The sequence below is a fragment of the Ovis aries genome, chromosome 18, assembly GCF_016772045.2.
Source record: "Ovis aries strain OAR_USU_Benz2616 breed Rambouillet chromosome 18, ARS-UI_Ramb_v3.0, whole genome shotgun sequence".
Taxonomy (NCBI): Eukaryota; Metazoa; Chordata; class Mammalia; order Artiodactyla; family Bovidae; genus Ovis; species Ovis aries.
Window position 1 is genome coordinate 12,041,724 of NC_056071.1, and position 22,928 is coordinate 12,064,651.

Sequence of the window (22,928 nt, forward strand, 5' to 3'; positions counted from 1 at the left end):
ATAAGATACAGGTTTCTATACAGTATTATTGTTTTCCTTGGGCTCTGGAGTTGGGGGGGTGGCGCAGATGAGGGAAGGAAACTCCAGGTTCAGATCTGGGCTAAAGGGGGGCCTGCCTTTAGTTCTGGGGCCACAGCACTAGCAGCGCTGCACATGGAGGCTTGCCCAAATTCGTTTTGAAATCCTGGCTAGTTAATGGGTACATTTGAATCATATTACTGCTACATTTAAAAGCTAACATGTGTTGGTACACAATCCAATGATTTGGGAGCTCTGAAAGAACGCTGGGTATATCAGAAAGCTCAGGTCTATTTTCACTGTAAACACTTACCTTTCTACTTAACCTTGCAAAGCTCAGGCATACCAAGTTAGCTGCCATTGTCTCAACAGAAAAAAGAATGGTCAACATCTTGCTTGTACAAGGGAGTAACTCTGAAGTATCAGTACTCTGCTGTCCTCCATAAACCACTGAGCAATTTCTTCAGGCAGGGCTGGTACTGAATTACCTCCTAGAATTCCTACAAACCTCACCAAGCAGTCTGTGGAATGCTTACTGATACTGGAGAACTAACCTATTCAATAAGCATGTTCCATGAGAGCAAATGGATAACAAAGGATAAAAATGAATACAATGAAAACCTGCTATGGGGGGAAAGAACTCTGTAATTAGGAATCAGACGTCTTCATCTGAGACAAAGTCTTCAGCCGGAGACCTTGATCCAGCACTGTTTTGCTGTGTGACTTTGGGCAAATCACTCTGCCACTCTGAACCTTAGTTGCATCAAGCATGAAATGAAAATAGTAGTTCTCGACTCCTTCAGGGTTATGTTACCAAGTTTAAAATAGATAATGAATTACAAAATGTTTAGTAAATCAAAAAAGGTTTCATACACACACACACACATATACACACAAGAACACTTATGTACCCATATTTATGTACACACACACACACACACACAAGGACTGTAGCTTGCCAGACTCCTCTGTCCATGGGATTCTCTAGGCAAGAATACTGGGGTGGGTTATGTGCCCTCCTCCAGGGGATCTTCCCAATCCAGGGACTGAACCCAGGTCTCTTATGTCTCCTGCATTGGCAGGTGGGTTCTTTACCAATAGCACCAACTGGGAAGCCCATACAGATGTGTCAAAGTGGAAGTGTAGTCACTCAGTGGTGTCTGACTCTTTTGCGACCCCACGGACTGTAGCCCACCAGGCTCCTCTGTCCATGGAATTTTCTAGGCAAGAATCCTGGAGTGGATTGCCATTTCCTCCTCCAAAGGATCTTCCTGACCCAGGGATCAAACCTGGGACTCTCACACTGCAGGTAGATTCTTTACTATCTGAGCCATGAGGAAAGTCCATACCTGCCTACAAATACACACACGCACACACACACACACACACACATGCACGCTATAAACAGGTACATCATATATATAGCTGGAAACTTGACTAAAATTATAAAAATGTTAGTTGACACAGCACTTTTACAACAGATGTTTCTCTGTAAAAAGCTTCTTCATTTGTAGCTCCATGAAACTTAATCTTTACATAGACTTGTATTTTAAGGCTATTTATTTGCTAGTTGGTTCTAGCATCTTCAGGCGCCTCATTATTGATACAAGCACATGCTGACTGAACTACAACAATCAAACACCAAACAGAATTTTGAGTTTGTCTGATGTTTTACTCTGTGTTTTACACTCATTTCCCACCACCCCAAGTGAAACCAGAAACATGCCTTAAATATCCGTTATTTCAGAGACAATTATTTTCCAATAATCAGAATATTATAAGGAAAAATGGGTGAAGATGGTCAGCTTTTGAGTCTTAGAAAACCCAACACGGAGGTCATTTTTTTCTAAAGGATGTTACCAAGTCCCAAGATCTTTGACTTGTTTTGAAAACTTGGTTCTTGAACCTGCAATAACAAGCTTATATCACAAAGCAAGTCTACACATACAAGTTCCTTCTAATATAGAGCAGAAAAAGATTGTATGGGCTAGAATAAGAGGGGTAAGGGAGGGAGAGACGGAGAAAAAGTAAGAAAGGTAGATGCGGGGGAATGTCATGGAGAAGAGGCCCTGCCTGTGCTTCCTTTAACACCACAGTGAGCTTGAGAATTGCAGGAAAAACCTGGGCACTTGAGCACAGAGGGGGGCCCATGCCCACCCAGTCTCTGACTTTCCTGGAAGTGAGCCAGCCTCAGTGGATCCCCTGACGCCTTAGGCTAGAGAATATTGCACAGGAGAACTATCTGGAGAGGTCTGAGACACCTTCCACTTGTGTTTCCCTGAAGGGACTCAAGAAGCCACCAAAAGCTTGTTCTGCATGTGTGCGTGCTAAGTCGATTCAGTCATGTCCAACTCTGCAACCCTGTGGACTGTAGCCCACCAGGCTCCTTTGTCCATGGGATTTTCTAGGCAAGAATACTGGAGTGGGTTGCCATGCCCTCCTCCAGGATATCTTTACGACCCGGGGATCAAGCCTGCTTCATTTATGTCTCCTGCGTTGGCAGGTGGGTTCTTTACCACTAGTACCACCTGGGAAGTGGAGACTCTTATTCCCAGGAACTCTATGGAGAACCAGATGGACACCCAGACAGGTGCCGCCTGCCTGGAAATGCTGACGAAAAACCAGATGGCTCACTCATGCTAAGGAGGCAGGCCCAGACACAGGAACACAGATGCTCTAGAAGGAAGACTCTAGATTACACATGATGAATATCTTCCCTGTACCGTGAACACACGAGCAGTGTTGCTCCTCCAGTCTCAAACGTGGCAGATCGGGTCATGCTTTGGTGGCGGTGGTTTACTGCTAACACATTTTCTTTTCTAATCAAATGTCAGAATTATTGGAACCTGTTCTCACCTGGCTGTCCTGGATGCTGCCCACCTTCCCTCTCGTGGGTCCGATGGAATTGTAGACAAAGAGCAGCAATAAAGCCAGAGGGATCATGTAGAGTTCAAAATTCCAGACAGCGACTAGAAACACCTGATTGGAAGACAAAGAGCAAATGATTTCTTGCAGAAATAATATGGGAACAATCCTCAGCTCCTACTCACTGACTTAAGGAGATCAAACCCAGGACTCTCTGTATAGTTCCAAGTCAATTAAAATACACACACACATACACACACACACACACACACACACACACACACACACACACGATCATTAGCACAGTTTTAGAACTAGTAGCAGAATAAGGAAGGCGGAGAAATGAGCCGGCCTATCACACTCTGGAATAGAGTTCCCATATTTGGAAACCTCATTACTCTACCAACCTCATTAAGTTTTTTGCTGCTGGATTTGGCATACCAGAACATAGGCAAAGTACATAGCATGGAAAATCCAAAGGTCACCAAGAGGATACAGGCCAAATTTTACCAAGAGTGAGATTTATCTGAACCAGGGTCGTGTGCTGTGCTCAGTGGCTCAGTTGTGTCCCACTCTTTGCGGCTCCATGGACTGTAGCCTGCCAGGCTCCTCTGTCCATGGGATTACCCAGGCAAGAATTCTGGAGTGGGTTGCCATTTCCTCCTCCAGGGGATCTTCCCAACCCCTGGATCTAACCCCTGTCTCTTGTATCTCCTCCATTGGCAGGTGGATTCTTTATTACCACTGCCACCAGGAAGCCCCAGAGGGAATGATTCCTTTTCAAGCAGGCTGCCAGTGTGGAAAAATTCAAATACTTTGGATAAAAACTTTAGTTTTCTGAAGTCTCTTTAAATTTTTTTTAAAAATTTGATTGAAACATAGCTGATTTACAATGTAATATTAATTTCTTCTGTACAACAAAATGCCTCAGTTATACACACATATATTCTTTTTCCATATTCTGTTCCCTTATGATTTGTCACAGAATATTGAATATAGTTCTCTGAGTTATACAGTATGACATTGTTGTTTATTCATAAAAATCTTAAAATCTTCCAATTTTGAGGGTAGATGGCCACAAGAAAATGATGATCAGTGTGAATCTTTACCACTTGAGGAGACCTAAGCATTCTGTTAGAAATAAACAGTGTCAAAATTTTGAGATCATTCTGGAACTTTTTAATACTGCCTTTTATAGATCTGTTGATGGTATATATAAATCAAGTACATTCATTTCACATGGTATATGGTACCCCATTACAATGAATGTTTTGCAGTTTTTCCATTATATTCTCTTATCAATGAAGACTTAGGATGAAACAGTGGTTTTATTTTTTTTTTAATGCAGTCAAATATATTAACCTTCAACTTGAGGATTTTTGCCTTTACTATTCAGTGTTCTACTTAAGAAATCTATGGTACCATGAGGTGATAAAGTGATTTCTTGTCTCTTCTTGCAAAAGATAAGCGTGTGAGAGTGTGTGTATGTTCCGTCTCTTGGTTTGTAGTTGGAAACAAGCACCCAATTTGAACTTCATCCTCATAGCTGATTTACAATGCTGTATCAGTTTCAGGTATATGGCAAAGTGATTCCGTAATATACATATATATATATATATTTTCCAGAGTCTTCTTCCTTATAGGTTATTACAAGATATAGAGTATAGTCAACTTTTAGGATTGGATTACTGAAGGGCTCCCTGCTTTGCTCACTGGTTCTACATTCCCTGTCACACATCAGCTTCCCATATGACTGTTGTCTACAGACCCTCTAAGTAAGTGTTAGTTGCTCAGTCATGCCCGACTCTTTGCGACCCCATGGACTGCAGCCCACCAGGCTCCTGTGTCCATGAGATTTTCCAGGCAAGGATAATGGAGTGGGTTGCCATTTCCTTCTCCAAGGGATCTTCTCGACCCAGGGATCGAACCCGGGTCTCCGTACTGTAGGCAGATTCTTTACCGACTGAGCTACAGGGGAAGCCCTATAGACCCTCTAATCCCTTCTACTGAATTACATTACTGTTCTTTCACCAGGACCACTCCAGGAGTCTTGCCTGGTGAATCCCATGGACAGAGGAGCCCTGTGGGCTACAGTTCATGGGGTCGCAAAGAGTTGGACACAACTCAGTGACTAACGTTTTCACTTTCAGTAATCAGATGGTATCTGAGAGCATAAGTCGATATTATTTCACTTTCAAAATTATCTCGGCTTGTTCTTTGACTGTATCCTTCCACACGGATTTAAAAATCAGTTTGTAACATTCTACAAAATTCTTGGTGAAATTTTATTGGAAGAGCCTTTAACATACTTATCAATTTGAAGAGAACTGACATCCTGATATTGACCTTCTGAATTATAAGGAATGTTTATTTCTCCATATACTCAGGACTTCATCTTTTTTACATAATGATTTTGCATATGTCTTATTATTTTTTGGAAAGTAATTTAAGAGTCTTGATACTATTATGAATGGGATGATTTTCAAATTTATATTCTTTAGTTGGTTACTTACTTTTAGTTACAGGAACACTGATTTATATGTTTTTCACAGTATTTCTGAGCCCTATTATTACTTGTAGGGAATTGAAAATACATCATTTTGGAGATCTGGTATGTAAAATCCTATAAACTGTAAATTATGACATTTTCCTTTAGCGTCCCAATCCATATGTTATTTATATTTTCTTTTAGTGCTAAACCGCTAGGCATTTTTTATTGAGTAAGTATAGAATTTTTGAAATACATTACTGATACCTTCCAGTCTATTACCTGGATGGGCTTTAACAACTTTATTATTTCATAATATATATATTCCTCTAATTTTCTAGGTATTTAAAGGTTTCTTTTTCTTTTCTTGTCATTATTCTGTTTTATTATGAACAACACAGAAAAGTTGAGAAAATAGTACAGCAATTTCTCTACTATGTAAAACTAGTAATTTTCTTCATTGTTACCTATTTCCCTTTCCCTGTTCTTAAAGTTCTTTTAAGATTAGAGGTTTTAATTATATTCTAAAGGGTTACTATTTCTTAATGTCTATCTATTGGATAAGTAGAATTTTATTGTTCTTTCAAATTGCATAATTTCAAGTAAAAAGAGGCTGACCTAAAACTATTGAGAAAAAAATAGGAAACAATATATTTTTATTTTCTTCATTATCAACTATTTATATAACGTCTTCAACACAATTACTTTTACATGAACTGAAACTAGAGGGATGGCTGTGTTAGACAAACACCTCATTTATCATATTTGTCTTCCCAGGTATTGGTAAGTAAGCCCAGAAAGTGTTTTACAAAAAAAACCAGTCATTTAAATATCACATTCAAAGGACTTGAAATTCTTTAAGAGTGAGAAACTAGTACCTTTAGAAACATTTTTAAAATCAATGGGTAATTTTTACTTCTCTAATGATGGATTAAATTCCTTAACAACATCATCTAGCAAAAACAGAAACCCTTTAGGACTGGAGGGGAGACAAAGTATTTGAGAGTATGAAACAAAGTTAATAAATTTTTCAGAGTAGTTGAAACCTTGGACAAAGAACTCAGATCTGCATGGGGTCACATGAATAATTTTTGCATCTTTCACTCAGGGAGAGTTGAAGACACAGAGATGGCACCAGTTGGTTAAAACTCAATAGAAAAATCTGCCCGTTTTCTAAATGCCTACGAAGGATGTAGGCAAAGGAGTCAGTGACAGTCAGGGCCACCAGAGAACATACAAGCACACCAGAAGGGAGAAAGCAAAGGAGAAGGCCAAATTCTGTATGTGAACTCTGCTATAGTCTCTATCACACACATGGACCAGACTCAAAGGCCTCTGAACTGGGACCAAAGCTGCCACTCATAGCAGGTGTGACTGAATGTTCAGTTTGAGTCTAACAGAAGTAAACGCTTTCTTAAAAAACAAAATCAACCTTATCTGAAACAATGTAGGATAATTTAGTGTTTTCACCACATAACCCTCTTAATGTCTAACATACAGTTCAACATCACTTGACATACAAAGAGTCAGGAGAATGGAATCATTATCAAGGAGCAGGCAATCAACAGATGTCAAGTTCAAGGTAATGTACATGTTAAAATTATCAGCAAGAACTTCAGACCACCTATTAAAAATATGCTCAGTGAGATGAAGGAAAATGACATCATAATAAATAAGTTAGTAAATAAATGCACAAAATAATAAAAGGGAAAATTGTCCAACTAAAAAATCAATATCTCAAACTAAAAAAAAAAAATCAGTAAGTATGTTCAGGATCAGAATTAAAAAGAAAAACTTAAGGAACTTGAAGAGATATCAAAAGAAATCACCTTATGTGAAACAGAGAAAATAGTATGGAAATAAATGAATGGACTATTACTGCTCATTGAATACTTTCAAAAGTTCTAATATAGATATTCAGAATCTCAGAAAAAGAGGGAAGTTAGAGATATATGTAAATAACTAATGGTTGAACACTTCCTAGAGAACTTCCAGTAGAATAAATTCAAAGAAAATCAGGCTTAGGCAAATAAATATACATATGTATATATACATATTATATATTAATATACATATATTAGTTGCTCAGTTGTGTCTGACTCTTTGCAACCCCGTGGAATGTAGCCCACCAGGCTCCTCTTTCGATGGAATTCTCCAGGCAAGAAAACTGAAGTGGGTAGCCATCCCCTTCTCCAGAGGATCTTCCTGACCCAGGGATCAAACCTGCACCTCCTGCATTGGCAGGTGAAAGAACTACTTGCCATAGCTCTTTGGTAAAGAGCCTGCCTGCCAGTGCAGGAGATTTAAGAGTATGCAGGTTTGATCGCTGGGTCAGGAAGATCCCCTGGAGGAGGGCATGGCAACCCACTCCAGTATTCTCGCCTGGAGAATCCCATGGACAGAGGAGCCTGGGCGACTATAGTCCACAGGGTCCCACAGAGGCAGACAAGACTGAAGTGACTTAGCATGCATGTATATATTTATCATAATCACAGTTCTGAAAAACAAAACTAATAAAATTCTGAAACCAACTAAAGATAAATGACACCTTATGTACATGAACTTAACAATCTGAATGTTCATGGATTTCACATCAGAAACCATGGAGGCAAGGAGAAGTACAACAGCAATTTTAAAGTGTCAGGTAAAAGCAAAAGCAAAATTGTCAACCCAGGATTCTATATCCAATGACAATATCTTTCAGGAGTGAAGGTGAAATAAAGATTCAGATAAGTGAAAATTAAAATAATCTTTCACCAGCATACGTGAACAATAAAAGCTAAAGGATTTCTTTAGAATAAGGGAAATGAACCCTAATGGAACTCAAACTTCAGGAAGAAATGAAGAATATCAGAAATGGCAGACACATAGGTAAATATACAAGACACGTTTTTCTTTTATTTCCTTTAGAACTCATATGATTAAAGCTATGCTTATAGCATCCCGGTGGTGTTTATACTGTATTTAGATGTAATACAAGACATATGAAAACTGAAATAAAAAGGAGGGTAGGGATAGGTGGACAGATGGAGTTAGATGAGTTGCAATATTTCTATGTTTTAGGTGAAATGACAAAATTTTAATCCCAAATTGGGTGTCAAAAGCTAAGTGGAAATTGCATACACACACACACACACTCAAACATACTTGCACACATGTATTTACTCTCTAGAACAATCACCAAAGAACAGAGAATAGATAAAAAGTCAACAGATGAATTAAAACAGAATTCTAAAAGATGAGAAGATGGAAACAGGAATAAGAAATGTAGACCATTTTATTGGAGGGAATGTTTCACAACTAATTTTATGAAGCCAGCTGTACCCTGATATGAAACACTGACAAAACCATTAAGACAAAATAAATTATAGGCAAATATGCAACAGAACAAAGATGAAAGAATCCTTATGAAAATATAGCAAATCAAATCAAGAAATAAATGGTAATACATTGTTTTAGTTGCTAAGTCATGTCGACTCTTCTGCAACCTCATGGACTGTAGCCCACTAGGTTCTTTGGTCCATGGGATTTCCCAGGCAAGAACACTGGAGTGAGTTGGTATTTCCTTCTCCAGGGATCAAACCCACATCTCCTGCAATGCAGGTGGATTCTTTACCACTGAGCCACTAGGGAAGGCCAAGAAACACAGCAGACAAATACAAAATAATAAAACAGTAACCAAATTTCAATACATCAATAATTACATTGAATGTTACTGGAATAAACACTGCAAGCATAAAAGGCAGAGATGAGAATAGAATGAATATCTCTGTGGCAAAGGAAAAAAAAGTCTTACCTCTTAAACAAGGGAAAGTGTTCTGAAACATACCGAACAAAATGGAGCAAATGTCTCCATCAAGATATATTCAAAATTAAATGCTTTCACTGTTGAATTCTATCAAACATTCAAAGAAGAAAGAACATTATACTGGAGGGGATATTTCACAATTAATTTAATGAAGCCAGTTTTACCCTGATATGAAACCCTGACAAAGCCATTATGACAAAATAAATTATAGGTGAACATGCAACAGGAACAAAGATGCAAGAATCCTTAAGAAAATAATAACAAATCAAATCAAAAAATACATAAAAAACATATACTATAGGGTAACCAAGGAGAATATGGCCCAAGAATGTAAGATTGATTTCACATTAAAAACAAATATAATCCACCACATTAACAGAATAAAGGAGAAAAAACATTTAATTATTTCAATAGATGTGGGAAAAAGCTGACAAAAAATTCAACACTATTAACTAACAATGAATACAAGAAAAATTATCTTGACCTGAGAAGGGACACTTAACAAAAATCTTATAGTTACAGTGTTTGATCATATTTGGCAACAGTTTGTTGTATATAAATTATGCTTTGAGAAGCTGATTTTTAAAAATACATACTAAGAAGAAAACACTTAGGCATGGAGCCATATTAATATGTCTCAAAAACGCACTGAGTGAAAGAAGTCTTATACAAAAAAGAGCACAGACTATATAATTCCACTTAGACCAAGTTACAGAACAGACAAAATGATTCTATGATGAGGATAACTGCACCGTTTCCTTCTAAAATTAGGAACAAGGCAAGGGCATCCGCTCTCACTATCCTATTCAGTACTGAATTATATGTTCTAGCCACTGTAATAAAGGAAAATATATGAAGTAAAAGACCTAAGTATCAGAAAGGATAAAAGCAAAACCATCACTCTTTATAGATGACCTGATTTTTACATAGAAAATGTGATGGAATCTACAAAGCAAATGCTAAAAATAACAATTAAATGCAGCAGTCAGAGAGCATAAAGTTACTTTTTAAAAATCAATTATATTTTTAATACCAGAAGCAAAAATCTGAAAAATAAAACAAGATTTTTCACTTACAGTAGAACCAAAATCCATAAAATACAATGAAATAAAATACACAAAATGAGAGGAAGACCACTACACTGGAAATTATAAAGTATTACTGAGGAACATTATAGGACACCTAAAGAAATGCACAGAAATGCCACGAGTTCATGAATTTTAAGACTCAATATTGTTAATATGATAGTTCTCCACAAACTGATCCACAGAAGCAAGCAATCCCAATTTCGAAGAAATTGACAAGCTGCTTCTGAATATTATATATGGGAATATTAAATGACACAATAGTCAAGCAATTAAAAAAATAAAGCTAACAGAGTTTATTATAAATTGATACAGTAATGGAACAGAAAATACAATCAACATATATCAATATATAATTATTTCTAAAAACACTGCCCATTCAAAAAGATACACGTACCCCAATGTTTCCAGTGTTCACTGCAGCACTGTTTACAATAACCGGGACATGGAAGCTACCTAAATGTCTATCAACAGAGGAACAGATAAAAAAGCTGTACATATATACAACTGAGTATAACTCAGTCATAAAAAGAAACAAAACTGGGTCATTTATCGTGATGTGCATGAACCTAGAGTCTGTCATACAGAGTGAAGCCAGAAAGAGAAAAACAAATATCGCATTTTTATGCATATATATGGAGTCTAGGGAAACGGCACTGATGAACCTACTTGCAGGGCAGGAACAGAGACACAGACAGAGAGAAGGGACTTGTGCACACACAAGGGGAAGGTGGGGGTGGGATAAACTGCAAGAGTCGCCCTGACATTTACACACCACCGTGCATACAAGAGGCAGCTAGTGGGGAGCTGCTGCATACAGAAGGAGCTCATCTCGGCTCTCTGTGATGAGCAAAGTGGTGGGATGGGGGTGCCAGGGTGCGGGTGGGAGGGAGGTCCAAGAGGGACAGCTATATACAGATATAGCTGATTTACTTTGTTGTACAATAGAAACTAACACAAATTGTAAAGCAATTATACTCTAGTAAAAAAATAAAATAATAAAACATTGCCAAGGTAATTCAATGGGAGAAATGAGAGTTTTTCAACAAATGGCCCTGAAATGACTGAATATATATATGGAAAACAAAAATCACTATTCCTTACCAGACAAAAATTAACTCTAAATAAATCATAGTATCTAAAACTAAACACTAAAACTTCAAAACATCTAGGAAAAAATTATGAGAAAAACCTCTAGCATAAGGAGGGGTAAGTCAAAGATTTCTTAGGGCACAAAAAGCAGAACAAAATAATGTAAATAAGTGAAAAAAATTATTAAAGTTATTCTTTGTTTTCTCTTTGGAAGACACTGTTAAGAAATGAAAAAAGTCACAAAATGGGAGAAAATATTTTCTATACATGTACTGAAAGAGAATATGTATCTGGAATATATAAAAGTTACTACAACTTGGTATGAAAACACCTCAATAAAAATTGGCAAAATATTTGATTCCAAAAAATGTGGAATATTACATGACAGTTTCTCAGAAAGTTGTACATACACCTCTGAGATTCTGGAGTGATTCAAATATCACTCTGGTACATCACAAGAACATACCACAAAGATACAGGGCGGAAGCACAGGTTTCATTTAGAAAGCTATTGCAATGATCCAGGTTAAAGTTAACTGTGGCTTAGGACCAGGCTGGTAGCAGTGCAATCAGTGAAAAGTGGCCATGTTACTCTATTTAGAAAGTAGACCCAGAGGATTTTCAGACAATCTGAATGAGAAGACAAAAATGGAATCATCAAGGATAATGCTAAATTGTGGGGCTTGACAAACTGGAAGCCTGGAAGGGTTCATTAATGGAGATAGAAGTCTGTCGGAAGAGCAGGTTCGGAGAAGCAGGGTCTGAGGCACCTATTAGACATCTGGGTGGAGACAGAGAGTAGACAATGGATAGAAGGTTTGGAGTTCAGACAAAAGGCTAATGCTAGAGACATAAGTTTGCATATTATCAGCATCCAGATGGTGTTTAAAGGTTTCAGACTGGGTAATTTTAACCAGGAAATAATCATTGAGAGAAATGGCTCAGAAGCATAGTGATCCCTAGGAAAGTACACATTTACGAGTTGGAGAGGATTAAAAGGAATCAGAAAAGGATACTGAGGAGCAGTCAGGGCAAAAGAGATAGTGTAGGAGACTGTGCTGTCCTAGGAAACAAGATAAACAGAGGTCTTTAAAGAGGAGGGCAAGAACAGGCGGCTCAGAGGGTGAAGACTCTGCCTGCAGTGCAGGAGATCCATGTTGGATCCCTGGCTCAGTAAGATCCTCTGGAGGAGGGCAGGCAAACCACTCCAGTATTCTTGCCTCAAGAATCCCATGGACAGAGGAGCCTGAGGGACTACAGTCCATGGGGTCACACAGAGTCGTGACTAACACTTAGACACTTATGAGTGAGTGAGTGAAGTGAAATCGCTCAGTCGTGCCCGACTCTTTGGGACCCCATGGACAGAGGAGCCTGCAGGCTCCTCTGTCCATGGGATTTTCTAGGCAAGAATACTGGAGTGGGTTGCCATTTCCTTCTCCAGGGAATCTTCCCAAGCCAGGGATTGAACCCAGGTCTCCCGCATTGATAGACAGACACTTTACTGTTGAGCCACTGGGGAAGTCCAATACTTAACAATAAATTTCTAAATAATATGGTCACTGGAAACCGGTCCCTGGTGATTTGAAACGAGCAGTTGACGAGAGTGATAAAACAAAAATCAGATAAAAGTGAGTTTAAGAAAGAATAGAGAACTGTGATTAGAGACAACTCTATGAAAGAGTTTGTTATAAAGGATAGCAGAGAGGGACTTCCCTGGTGGTCTAGTGGCTAAGACCCTGCACTCCTAATGCAGGGGACCTGCGTTCGATTCCTGGTCAGGGAACTGGATCCCAAACGCTGAAACCAAAGATCCCGCTGGCTACAAGATCATGCGTGCTGTAACTAAAAAAATATATCATGCATGCCACAACAAAGATCAACAATACTGCATGCTACAACTAAAAGCTCACACAGTCTAATAAGTAAGAGCAGAGAAACAGGGTGGAAGAGGATGTAGCAGGGACCAGGGGAGAGAGGGAGAAAAAAAAAAATGATGGTGTAGGAGGCAGAAGAAAGAAGAGCTGGAACAATATTTTTGAATCACTGGGTAGTGGTGTGATCCAGTATATGGGCAGAGAGTTGGTCATAAGAAGCAACAATTCAGTGATTCATAGTTACAGGACAGAGAGCAGGAGATAACAGGCACAGATGTAGGTAGGCGGAGAGGTAGGCATGGCAGGGGCAAGACAGCAGTAAATGGGTATGTGTCAACCACGGTCATGATCTGAGTGACGACAGGGAGAAGGTATCAGAAAAGTGGGGCAGGAGTCATAAAATACTCGAGAGGATAACCGCTCAAAGAAATGTAACAGTCAGGAGGTACTGGCTGTTTTCCTCTACCCACGCTTACCTGAGGTTTTGCTAATCAGGTATAATGAAGGTAGAGACGGCAAGGAGATTATTTTTAAAATGGACCATGGAGGGCTTCTCTGGTGGCTCAATGGTAAAGAATCCACCGGCCAATGCAGGGTGACACAAGTTCGATCCCTGATGTGGAAAGACCCCACGTGCCTCGGAAAAACTAAGCGCATGTGTCCCAACTACTAGGCCTGTGCGCTCGGGCCGGGGCGTCCACTACTGACCACGTGCCGCAATCACTGAGCCCGCGCTCTCGGGCCCCGGAGGCGTCCACTGCTGACCTCATGCCGCAATCACTGAGCCCGCGCTCTCGGGCCCCGGAGGCGTCCACTGCTGACCTCATGCCGCAATCACTGAGCCCGCGCTCTCGGGCCCCGGAAGCGTCCACTACTGACCACGTGACGCAATCACTGAGCCTGCGCTCTCGGCCCCGGAGGCATGCACTACTGACCACGTGTGGCAACTACTGAAGCCCGTGTGCCCTGGAGTGAGAGGAGCCACCGCAACGCGAAGCCCACGCACCACAACTAGAGAGTGTCTGCTCTCTGCAACTAACAGAAAAGCCTGCACAGACAACGAAGACCCAGCACAGCCAATACACAAATAAGATGGTTTAAAAAATGGATCATGGAAACTGGGCTGCATTTTCGCTAAGAAACAACATGAAGTGAAGACGAGAAAATATAAACACAACGGTTGTTATTAACTAACAGGTTAAAAACAGAAGAGAACTAACAGAAAGGAAAATTGTTGGACTGAGAAATAATTCCAAAGAAGTTCTTCAGAATGTATAGGACAGAAGCAAAAATACAGAAATATGAGTGGTCAAAGAAGGTCTAAGACAACACCTGATGGGTGCTGAAGGGGCAAAGAATTAATGAGAGGACAGGAAAGCAATATATGAAGATAAAACGCCGAGGATTTTCCAGAATTGTTGAAATATATCAAATGGGAAGATCCAAATAAATCCTTGCAGGCAATGGCACCCCACTCCAGTACTCTTGCCTGGAAAATCCCATGGATGAAGGAGCCTGGTAGGCTGCAGTCCATGGGGTCACCAAGAGTCAGACATGACTGAGTGACTTCACTTTCACTTTTCACTTTCATGCATTGGAGAAGGAAATGGCAACCCACTCCGGTGTTCTTGCCTGGAGAATCCCAGGGATGGGAGAGCCTGGTGGGCTGCTGTCTATGGGGTCGCACAGAGTCGGACACGACTGAAATGACTTAGCAGCAGCAGCAGGATAAATTAAGAGGTATTAGGGCTTAAAAATATCACGGTAGAACTGAAAAATACTTGGGGAAAAAAGTAGAAACATTTACAAGCAGCTAGAGAGAAAAGACAATTTACCTGTGACGAAAAAGTAATATAAGTGACTGTATCTCAATGCAACAAGCAAAACAAGAGAGCAGAAAAACTTAACATATATACACTTTCAGCTTTCCAATTCAAAAACTTGTACCTAGCAAATTGTCTTAAGAGTAAGGCAGAGACTTTTTCAGGAAAAGCATGAGCCAGCAGTGCTTATTACCTGAAGATTCACTCATGAAAGTACATATAACAGATTTATTTCAAAGACAAAACCGTTCCTGATATCAAAAGGCTGAATGTGAGAATGTATGTGCTCAAAAGCAATAGTAAATGTGCATACCAATCTAAATAAACATGGACTTATTAGAAAGGTCTAATGTAGGTGTGCTGAAACAATTTAAAATGGGGACAGCAAATGTCCGTAAACTGGGAAAGGTATGGGTTGATTTTAAAAAATTCTAAGACACCCTTGTTGTTAAGCCTACATGTTAAGAAGACGGGTAAACCAGCTTTTCAGTATGGAGCTGAGCTTTGTCTCATTCTTTCTGCATAAAACAATATCACCCACCAAAAACAAATGGAACCCCTTCCCCCCACCAAACAACTGTGAAAACTCAATAATCTATACAGACTCTGTTTGAAGACATTCTGAGGGGAACAAAGGCATCCAGAATCTGAGGGGACAAGATCAAGGGTAACAGGCAAATGTAGTAAGGTACATCTTAGTTGGCCACTGCTTTGACTTCTTTATAGAGTTTTTGTTACATTTTATTTTTGCCAATTCACTGTCTAAGACATAGCACACAGGAGCAGTTTAGAGCATGCTTCGATCTTAATAATCTAGGGAGGCAAAAACTGGGGTGCAAGGGAACTATGGCAGCCAGAACTTGAGGAACAAAAGGAAGAGCAGAGATTCAAGCCTGACATTCGAATGCATGTCTTCATGAGAAATTTACTGTTTCTATCACGTGTGCTTCGGAGAAGGCAATGGCACCCCACTCCAGTACTCTTGCCTGGAAAATCCCATGGACAGAGGAGCCTGGTAGGCTGCAGTCCATGGGGTCGCGAAGAGTTGGATACGACTGAGCAACTTCACTTTCACTTTTCACTTTCATGCACTGGAGAAGGAAATGGCAACCCACTCCAGTGTTCTTGCCTGGAGAATCCCAGGGATGGGGGAGCCTGGTGCGCTGTAGTCTATGGGGTCACACAGAGTTGGACACGACTGAAGCGACTCAGCAGCAGCAGCAGCAGCAGCACGTGTGCTTAGGATGGAAAACTGAGGCCAAGCAGAATATGAGAACCAAAAGTTTTTGGCAATCTCACTGAGTTGGGGAATAAAAACTGGAGGTTAAGGACTCTTGAAAAGAAGGGGTCTAGTAAACACTACAGGATTTTATTAAGATCCTGAAGGACTATGCACTAAGCAAAGGGATAAAACCAGAATAAGCCAGTCCTCAAGATGCTTGAAATCCTACCTTGGGTCATCATTACAATCCCTAATTGGATGATTCTGACTTGCTAGATCCTCATTCCCTTCTCTGTATTCTCTTTGGTGGAAAATAATACATTCCATGTCCTCTAAAGTGTTTTAATAAATTTTATCCAGTATTTGATTAAAAAAACAATTTACAATGATCACGATTAAAAAAGCAATGACCAAAAATCAAGTGAAAAATGGACAATGGGAACAAAAAGCTAATTTAGAGTTAGAGTTACCAGATTTATATTTTAAAATAGCCATGATTAATATGTATGTATTTGTACCATTATTTGTAATATATATGGGCTTCCCTGGTGGATCAGATGGTAAAGAGTCTGCCCGCAATGTGGGAGACCTGGGTTCAGTCTCTGCGTTGGGAATATCCCCTGGAGGAGGGCATGGCAACCTACTCCAGTATTCTTGTCTGGAGAATCCCCATGGACAGAGGAGCCTGGTGGGTTATACAGTCCATAGTGTTGCAAAGAGTCAGACATGACTGAGTGACTAAGCACAGCATAGCACATGCAATTATATAGATGGATATTCATATATGAATATATGTACCATACTAATACATGCATGAAAATGGATTTTAAAAAACTACGGAGAATATCAGCAGAGAACTGTTAACTATAAAATAGAGTCCAATGGAAACCAAAAAAAACCATTTTTTTAAAGATAAGTAAAATGAAACCTTGCTAAATGAATTTAATAGCAGAGCAGAAAAGAGAGCATTTGTGATTTGGAGTATCAGTAGAAAATACCTATACTTAAAGCAGATATAAACATGATAATAAAATACAGCAAAAAAGATATATGGCACATTTATAAAGGTTTAATTTATAGGTAAAAACTTGGGAGTCCAGAAAGAGATAAGAGAGAAACAGAAAAAAGCTATAAATGATATTGAATTAGAATTTCTAAAAATCTAACATATAAGCTGTGAAGTTGTAGATTTAAAGAACCTCAAATAGGATGAAGGAGGGGAGAAATCACATGCAGGCAGTCCATAGTAAAACTGCACATAATTCATGACCAAAAGAAAGTGGAAAGGCAGATAGAGAGGTTTAAAAAAAAAAAATCACATTTACTCTGCAATGAACAACAATCCAAATGGTAACTGATTTTTCACCAGAAAAGATAACAGCCAAAAGACAACTGTAAAGAATCTGTATAATATAGGATTTATCTGCTCCTTGAATGTGTAGAAAAACCTTGTCTTTACAGTTTCCAGGGCCTATGTTTTGTTTTCTGGTGACATTAAACCACTGATCGAATTATTTAGTGGATACAGGACTATTCAAGCTCTTATTATCTTTCAGTCATTTGGATACACTGCTCTATAAGTTTCACCTCGTTCATACATGCTTCATCATTTTAAGCATAAAACTTCATAATATCCTCTTTGTGTATAATCTCTGCCTCATTTGAAATATCTCCCCTTCAATGCCTGCTGTTATTTATTTTGTGTAATCTTTGTACATTGAGAACTCTCAGAAAAGAGTAACTTGTTTTGTTAGTTTTTGAGAGACAGCTTTTAATTGTTATTTATTTTATTTTAGCCATACAGATTCCTCAACCAGGGGTTGAACCTGTGTTCACTGCAGTGGAAAGCGTGGTGTCTTATCCACTGGACTGCCAGGAAAGTCTCTGTTATTCCTTTCCATTTACACATATATTCTACTTCAGTGATTTTTCTCTTATTTTTACTTCTAGTTAATTTGGCTTCCTTTTGCTGTTCTTTTTCAATGGTGTGATTTTGAAAGCTAACTCAATAATTGTGATTCTGACTTAATTTTCTATATTGGTTTGGTCTGGTTCTTTGTTTCTATGAAACACAACATGTCAATTCTGTTATGTGGACAAGCAAAATATCAGGAAGAGCCTAGGCATTCTTGAAGAGCAAAAACAAATTGGGAAGGACAATGCTAAATTCAAATGATGCTGTGTAACACTGGTACAGGTGTACACAAGAGACCAATGAATGGAATAGACAGGTCCACCTGTATAAGGTGACCTGATTTATGATCTTGTGGAATTGTAGGTCTCTGAGGAAAAGCAGAATATTTAAGAAATGGTACTGGATCAGTTGGTACCCAGAATACAAAAATGAAATCTACTTAACAGCAGATTTAAAAATTTAATATAAAAAGTAAAACCATAAATAATGTAAAGAGCATCTTGATGACTTTTAGGCTGGGAACAATCCCTCAGTAATAACATAAAATGCCCAAGCCATATCAAAACTAATTAATAAATTTGACATTAAATATAAGAATTTTGTTCATCAAAAAACACAGTGGGGAAAAAAACAAGCCACAAAATTGGAGAAGATATTTCTATTACAATTTCTATCTAGATTATATAAAACACTTCTACAAATCAATAAAAAAGGTAAGAGGGAGGAGAAAATTAGTCAAAAGGAGAAAAAGTCCCCAAACGTATAAATATTATTAGTAATGAAGGAAATGGGAATTAAAATCACACCAAAGTGTGACTTAACTCATCAGACTGACACGATTTTGAAATTACAGCATGTTAAGAGTTTTCTAAGATGCAGAGCATTGATAAGTTTTATTGGATGCTGATGGTTCAGTAACCTGGGAAATGGCTGGCAGCAACGAATTAAGCGGAATGCATATATCAGATAATATGCATATTCATTCCTAGGTATAAACTTGGGAACAGCGGGTTTCAAACTTTGGCATGCAGGAAAAATGCCAGAGGACTGGTTTAGACAGAATAAATCTCTGGACTCTACCCTAAGTTCCTGGTTCAGCAGGTTTGGGGTAGGGGCCCAGAAATTCACTTCATCAAAGTTCCTAGGTGATGGTGTCTCTGCCCTTCCAGCACCACATCCTGGGGGCCACTGCTCTGAACCATGGCACATGTCCACCAGATGAAATGTCCAATGTTTACAAAAACACTTTTCTTAGCAGCCAAAATACTAGCAACCAACCAATCAAAACTCCCAACCAAGCCTGCAAGCAATTCAAATGTGCTTCTAGAGTAGAATGGGTAAATAACTTAGGTATCAAGTTAAATATCATATAGAATGAAAATACTTGAAGGTCACATATTGACCACATGGATGCAGGTCAGAAAGTGAGTGAACTGATTTGCAAGTTACAGAGAAAGACCTAGAAGTATTACATGATTCCTTTATAAAGTCTTAAAAAAGCAGACAAAATTGAATTACACTGTTCAAAGATAGATGCAAAGGTGGTAAAATCACAATGAGTAAATGACACAACATTGAGGGCCACTATTACTCCTGGGGATAAAGCAAGAAGGATTCAGGAGTAAAGAGGCGGAGGCTGATCCTGAAGCATGAAGCGGCAGACTTCTAAAGCAGTAAGAGCTTTCATTCTTTAAGCTGGGTGGAAGTAAACAAGGGGGCTTCCGGGGGTGGTGCGGCGGTGAAGGACCTGCCTGCCAATACAGGAGGTGCAAGAGATGCGGGGTCAGGAAGATCCCCTGGACTAGGAAACAGCTCCCACTCCAGTGTTCTTGCCTGGAAAAATCCCATGGACAGAGGAGCCTGGCAGCTACAGTCCACGGGGTCACAAGAGTCAGACATGACTGAAGTGCCGAAGCTCTGCCCAGGGTTACAGACCCAGGTGCCCACAGGGGTCAGGGTACAGGAAGCCCGGGTGTCAGACCAGAAGGAGTGGTGGCGACCAGGGTACACTCAGACTGCAACTCTTTTCCAACTACAGCTGTTTTCATGTGAGATTAGGATTAGGTTTGATGTTACCCGGTGCTCGGATTTTTCAAAAACTCAAGCTAGGAGTGAACTACTAATGCATGCAACTTGGACGGATCTGAAAGCCATCATAAGGAACGGGGAAAATGCATCTGCAAAGGTTACCTAATATAAGATTCCTTCTGTATGACAGTCGAGAAATGACAAAATTATGATGATTGGTAAGTGGTTGCCAGGGCTACGGCTGGGGGTGTGTGCACATTAAGGGGTAATACAAATGAGCTTTTCATGATGCTAGAACTTTCCTTGAGACACAGAGAACAAGGCACTGAGAAGGAAAACATAGGCCAGTTTGTGGAAAGACCTGTGTGTCATGGTAGTAAGTTGAAGATGTGATCCTAAATTAAATGGGAATTTGTTAACAGATTTTTAAAGAGAATATTAAAACCAAATACTTAACTAGATCGTTTTAGTAGGGAAGTGCCCTTAATTATGGAAATGTTTATGTGTGTGCCACGTGCTCAGTCGTGTCTGACTCTCTGCAACCCCATGGACGATACCCTGCCAGGTTTCTCTGTCCATCGAATTTTCCAGGCAAGAATACTGGAGTGGGTGGCCATCTCCTCCTCCAGGCAACCTTCCTGAACCAGGGATTGAACCTGGCTCTCCCGGATCTCCTGCACTACAGGAGGCTTCTTTATGCACTGGCCGTCCTCAGGGTAACACTGATGGGAACAGGGTAAGGAAATGAGAAACAGAAAAATTCTATGAACAGAAATGGCCAAGGCAAATGGGCAAAATCCCTGTTCTGGGATGATGAAGGGTGTTGTTATACAAAGAATATAGCCTGTTTCGGTTCTTTAAACCTGGATTCCCTCGTGGCTAAGCTGGTAAAGAATTAGCCTGCAATGCAGGAGACCTCGGTTCAATCGCTGGGTTGGGAAGATCCCCTGGAAAAAGTAAACTATTGAGTCCCAGGGGTCACAAAGAGTCAGACATGACTGAGCCACTTTCATTTTTAAACATGGATTAGACTTTGATTCACTGCAGGGAATCAGGTATGGAAATGCCATGGATCTTACGCCCAGTAACATTCACTTACCAGGAATCACTTCTGAGTCATAGACAGACCTTTAAGTCACTCCTCGTCCCCTTAGCCCATCTATTCCTCTCTCTGCTGGGGTTCTGATACCCAAGATCTGCTGTGTGGAGAGGGACACAGTTTCCTACTAGATGTCTGACCCCACCTGCTACCCCCAGCTATACACTATCAGTCACAGGGAAATAGATTGAGCAAGTCAGAAACACCAACAATCTTTCAAGCTACTAATCACATGTGACTTCTGTATATTTGTAACTACAATCCTCCCAGCCAATCTCAGATTAAAATTCCATAATATATAAACTCTTCCTCCCTCCTCCCAAACATATGCTAAATTAATTTCTATGCAAGGAACCAGTACTTGCTTCAGAAACCCTTATCTACAAGAAAGCAACATGAATAGAAGACAGTCATAACAGGTTGTAATACGCAGAAAAATGGTACCCCAAAGATATCCACATCCTATTCCCCAGATCCTGTGACTGTGTTATACTGCAAAGGGGAATGAAGATTACTGATGGAGTTAAGACTGCTGATCATCTGACATTAACACAGGGATATCATCATGAATTATTTGGTTGAATCTAATATAATCAGAGAGTCCTTAAAAGTGGAAGATGGAGGCAGAAAAAAATTCAGGAAATGACGTGAGGGCAGAAGCAAGGTCAGAGTGCTGCCATGTAAGGACTGAACCTTGTGCCCTTGCTGCATCTAACGATGGGAGAAGGTATGAGCCAAGGGCAGCCTCTAGAAGCTGGAAAAGCAAGCAGAACATATTCTTCCCAGAATGGAACACAGCCTCTCCAACATTTGATTTTAGTGCAGTGAGACCATGTAGGTTTCTGACCTCCATCCAGAAGAGGAAGATAATAAATTTGTGTTGTCTTAAGCCACTCAGGTGTATGGTGACTTGTAGTAGTAGAAAACTAATAAAGTAGTAAAATGTAAGAGATGTGAACACACCTAGGGAAAGGTTTTTTGATAGACTGACCAGAAAAACAGTTCTACATCTTTGGAAGGAAGCAGTGGTCTAGGAGAGAATGTGCTCTTCCCAGCCTAGTCTTCTTCCCAGCCTAGTTTCCACCTAGAAAGACGTAAGAGGAAGATAGCACCAAGCAAAGAAGAACGACTTTGGCAAACCTCAAAATGTCCTTTCCTGCTCAGACCCTCAGTTTTCTCCTCTGTCCTCTAATAAGCCTTTGTATTTCAACCTGGACTTCTACGTCAGGCTTAGCTTACCGTAATGCACATAGGTGGTGGTTATGGTGGAGTCACTAAGCTGTGTCTGACTCTTGCGACCCTATGGACTGTAGCCCACTACATTCCTCCGTCCATGTGATTTCCCAGGCAAAAATACTAGAGTAGGTGGTCAAGCCCTCCTTCAGGGGATCTTTCTGATCCAGGGATCAAACATGCGTCTCCTGCATCACGGACAGATTCTTCACCGCTGTGCCCCCAGGGAAGCCCAATACACCAAGGAAGTTTACCAGATCAACACTGATTAACTGCCTGTTTTCTTGGGCATTGGAATATACCATTTTTAGTACTTGTTTGGTGTTGCATTTATTTCTACAAGACATACATGATCTGGTCAGTTCATTGGGAGAAAAAC

At 39.8% G+C, this 22,928-nt stretch overlaps 1 protein-coding gene across 15 annotated transcripts in view; it reads right to left on the reverse strand.

Annotated features, from left to right (window-relative positions):
* MCTP2 (multiple C2 and transmembrane domain containing 2) overlaps positions 1 to 22,928 on the reverse strand; it is a 268,239-nt gene that overhangs the window by 40,277 nt on the left and 205,034 nt on the right. For all 15 annotated transcript variants that reach the window (XM_060401994.1, XM_060401992.1, XM_042235050.2 and 12 more), the window contains one exon: positions 2,875 to 2,997. In XM_060401994.1, coding sequence (XP_060257977.1) covers positions 2,875 to 2,997 — 123 coding nt within the window. The remainder of the gene's footprint in view (positions 1 to 2,874; positions 2,998 to 22,928) is intronic.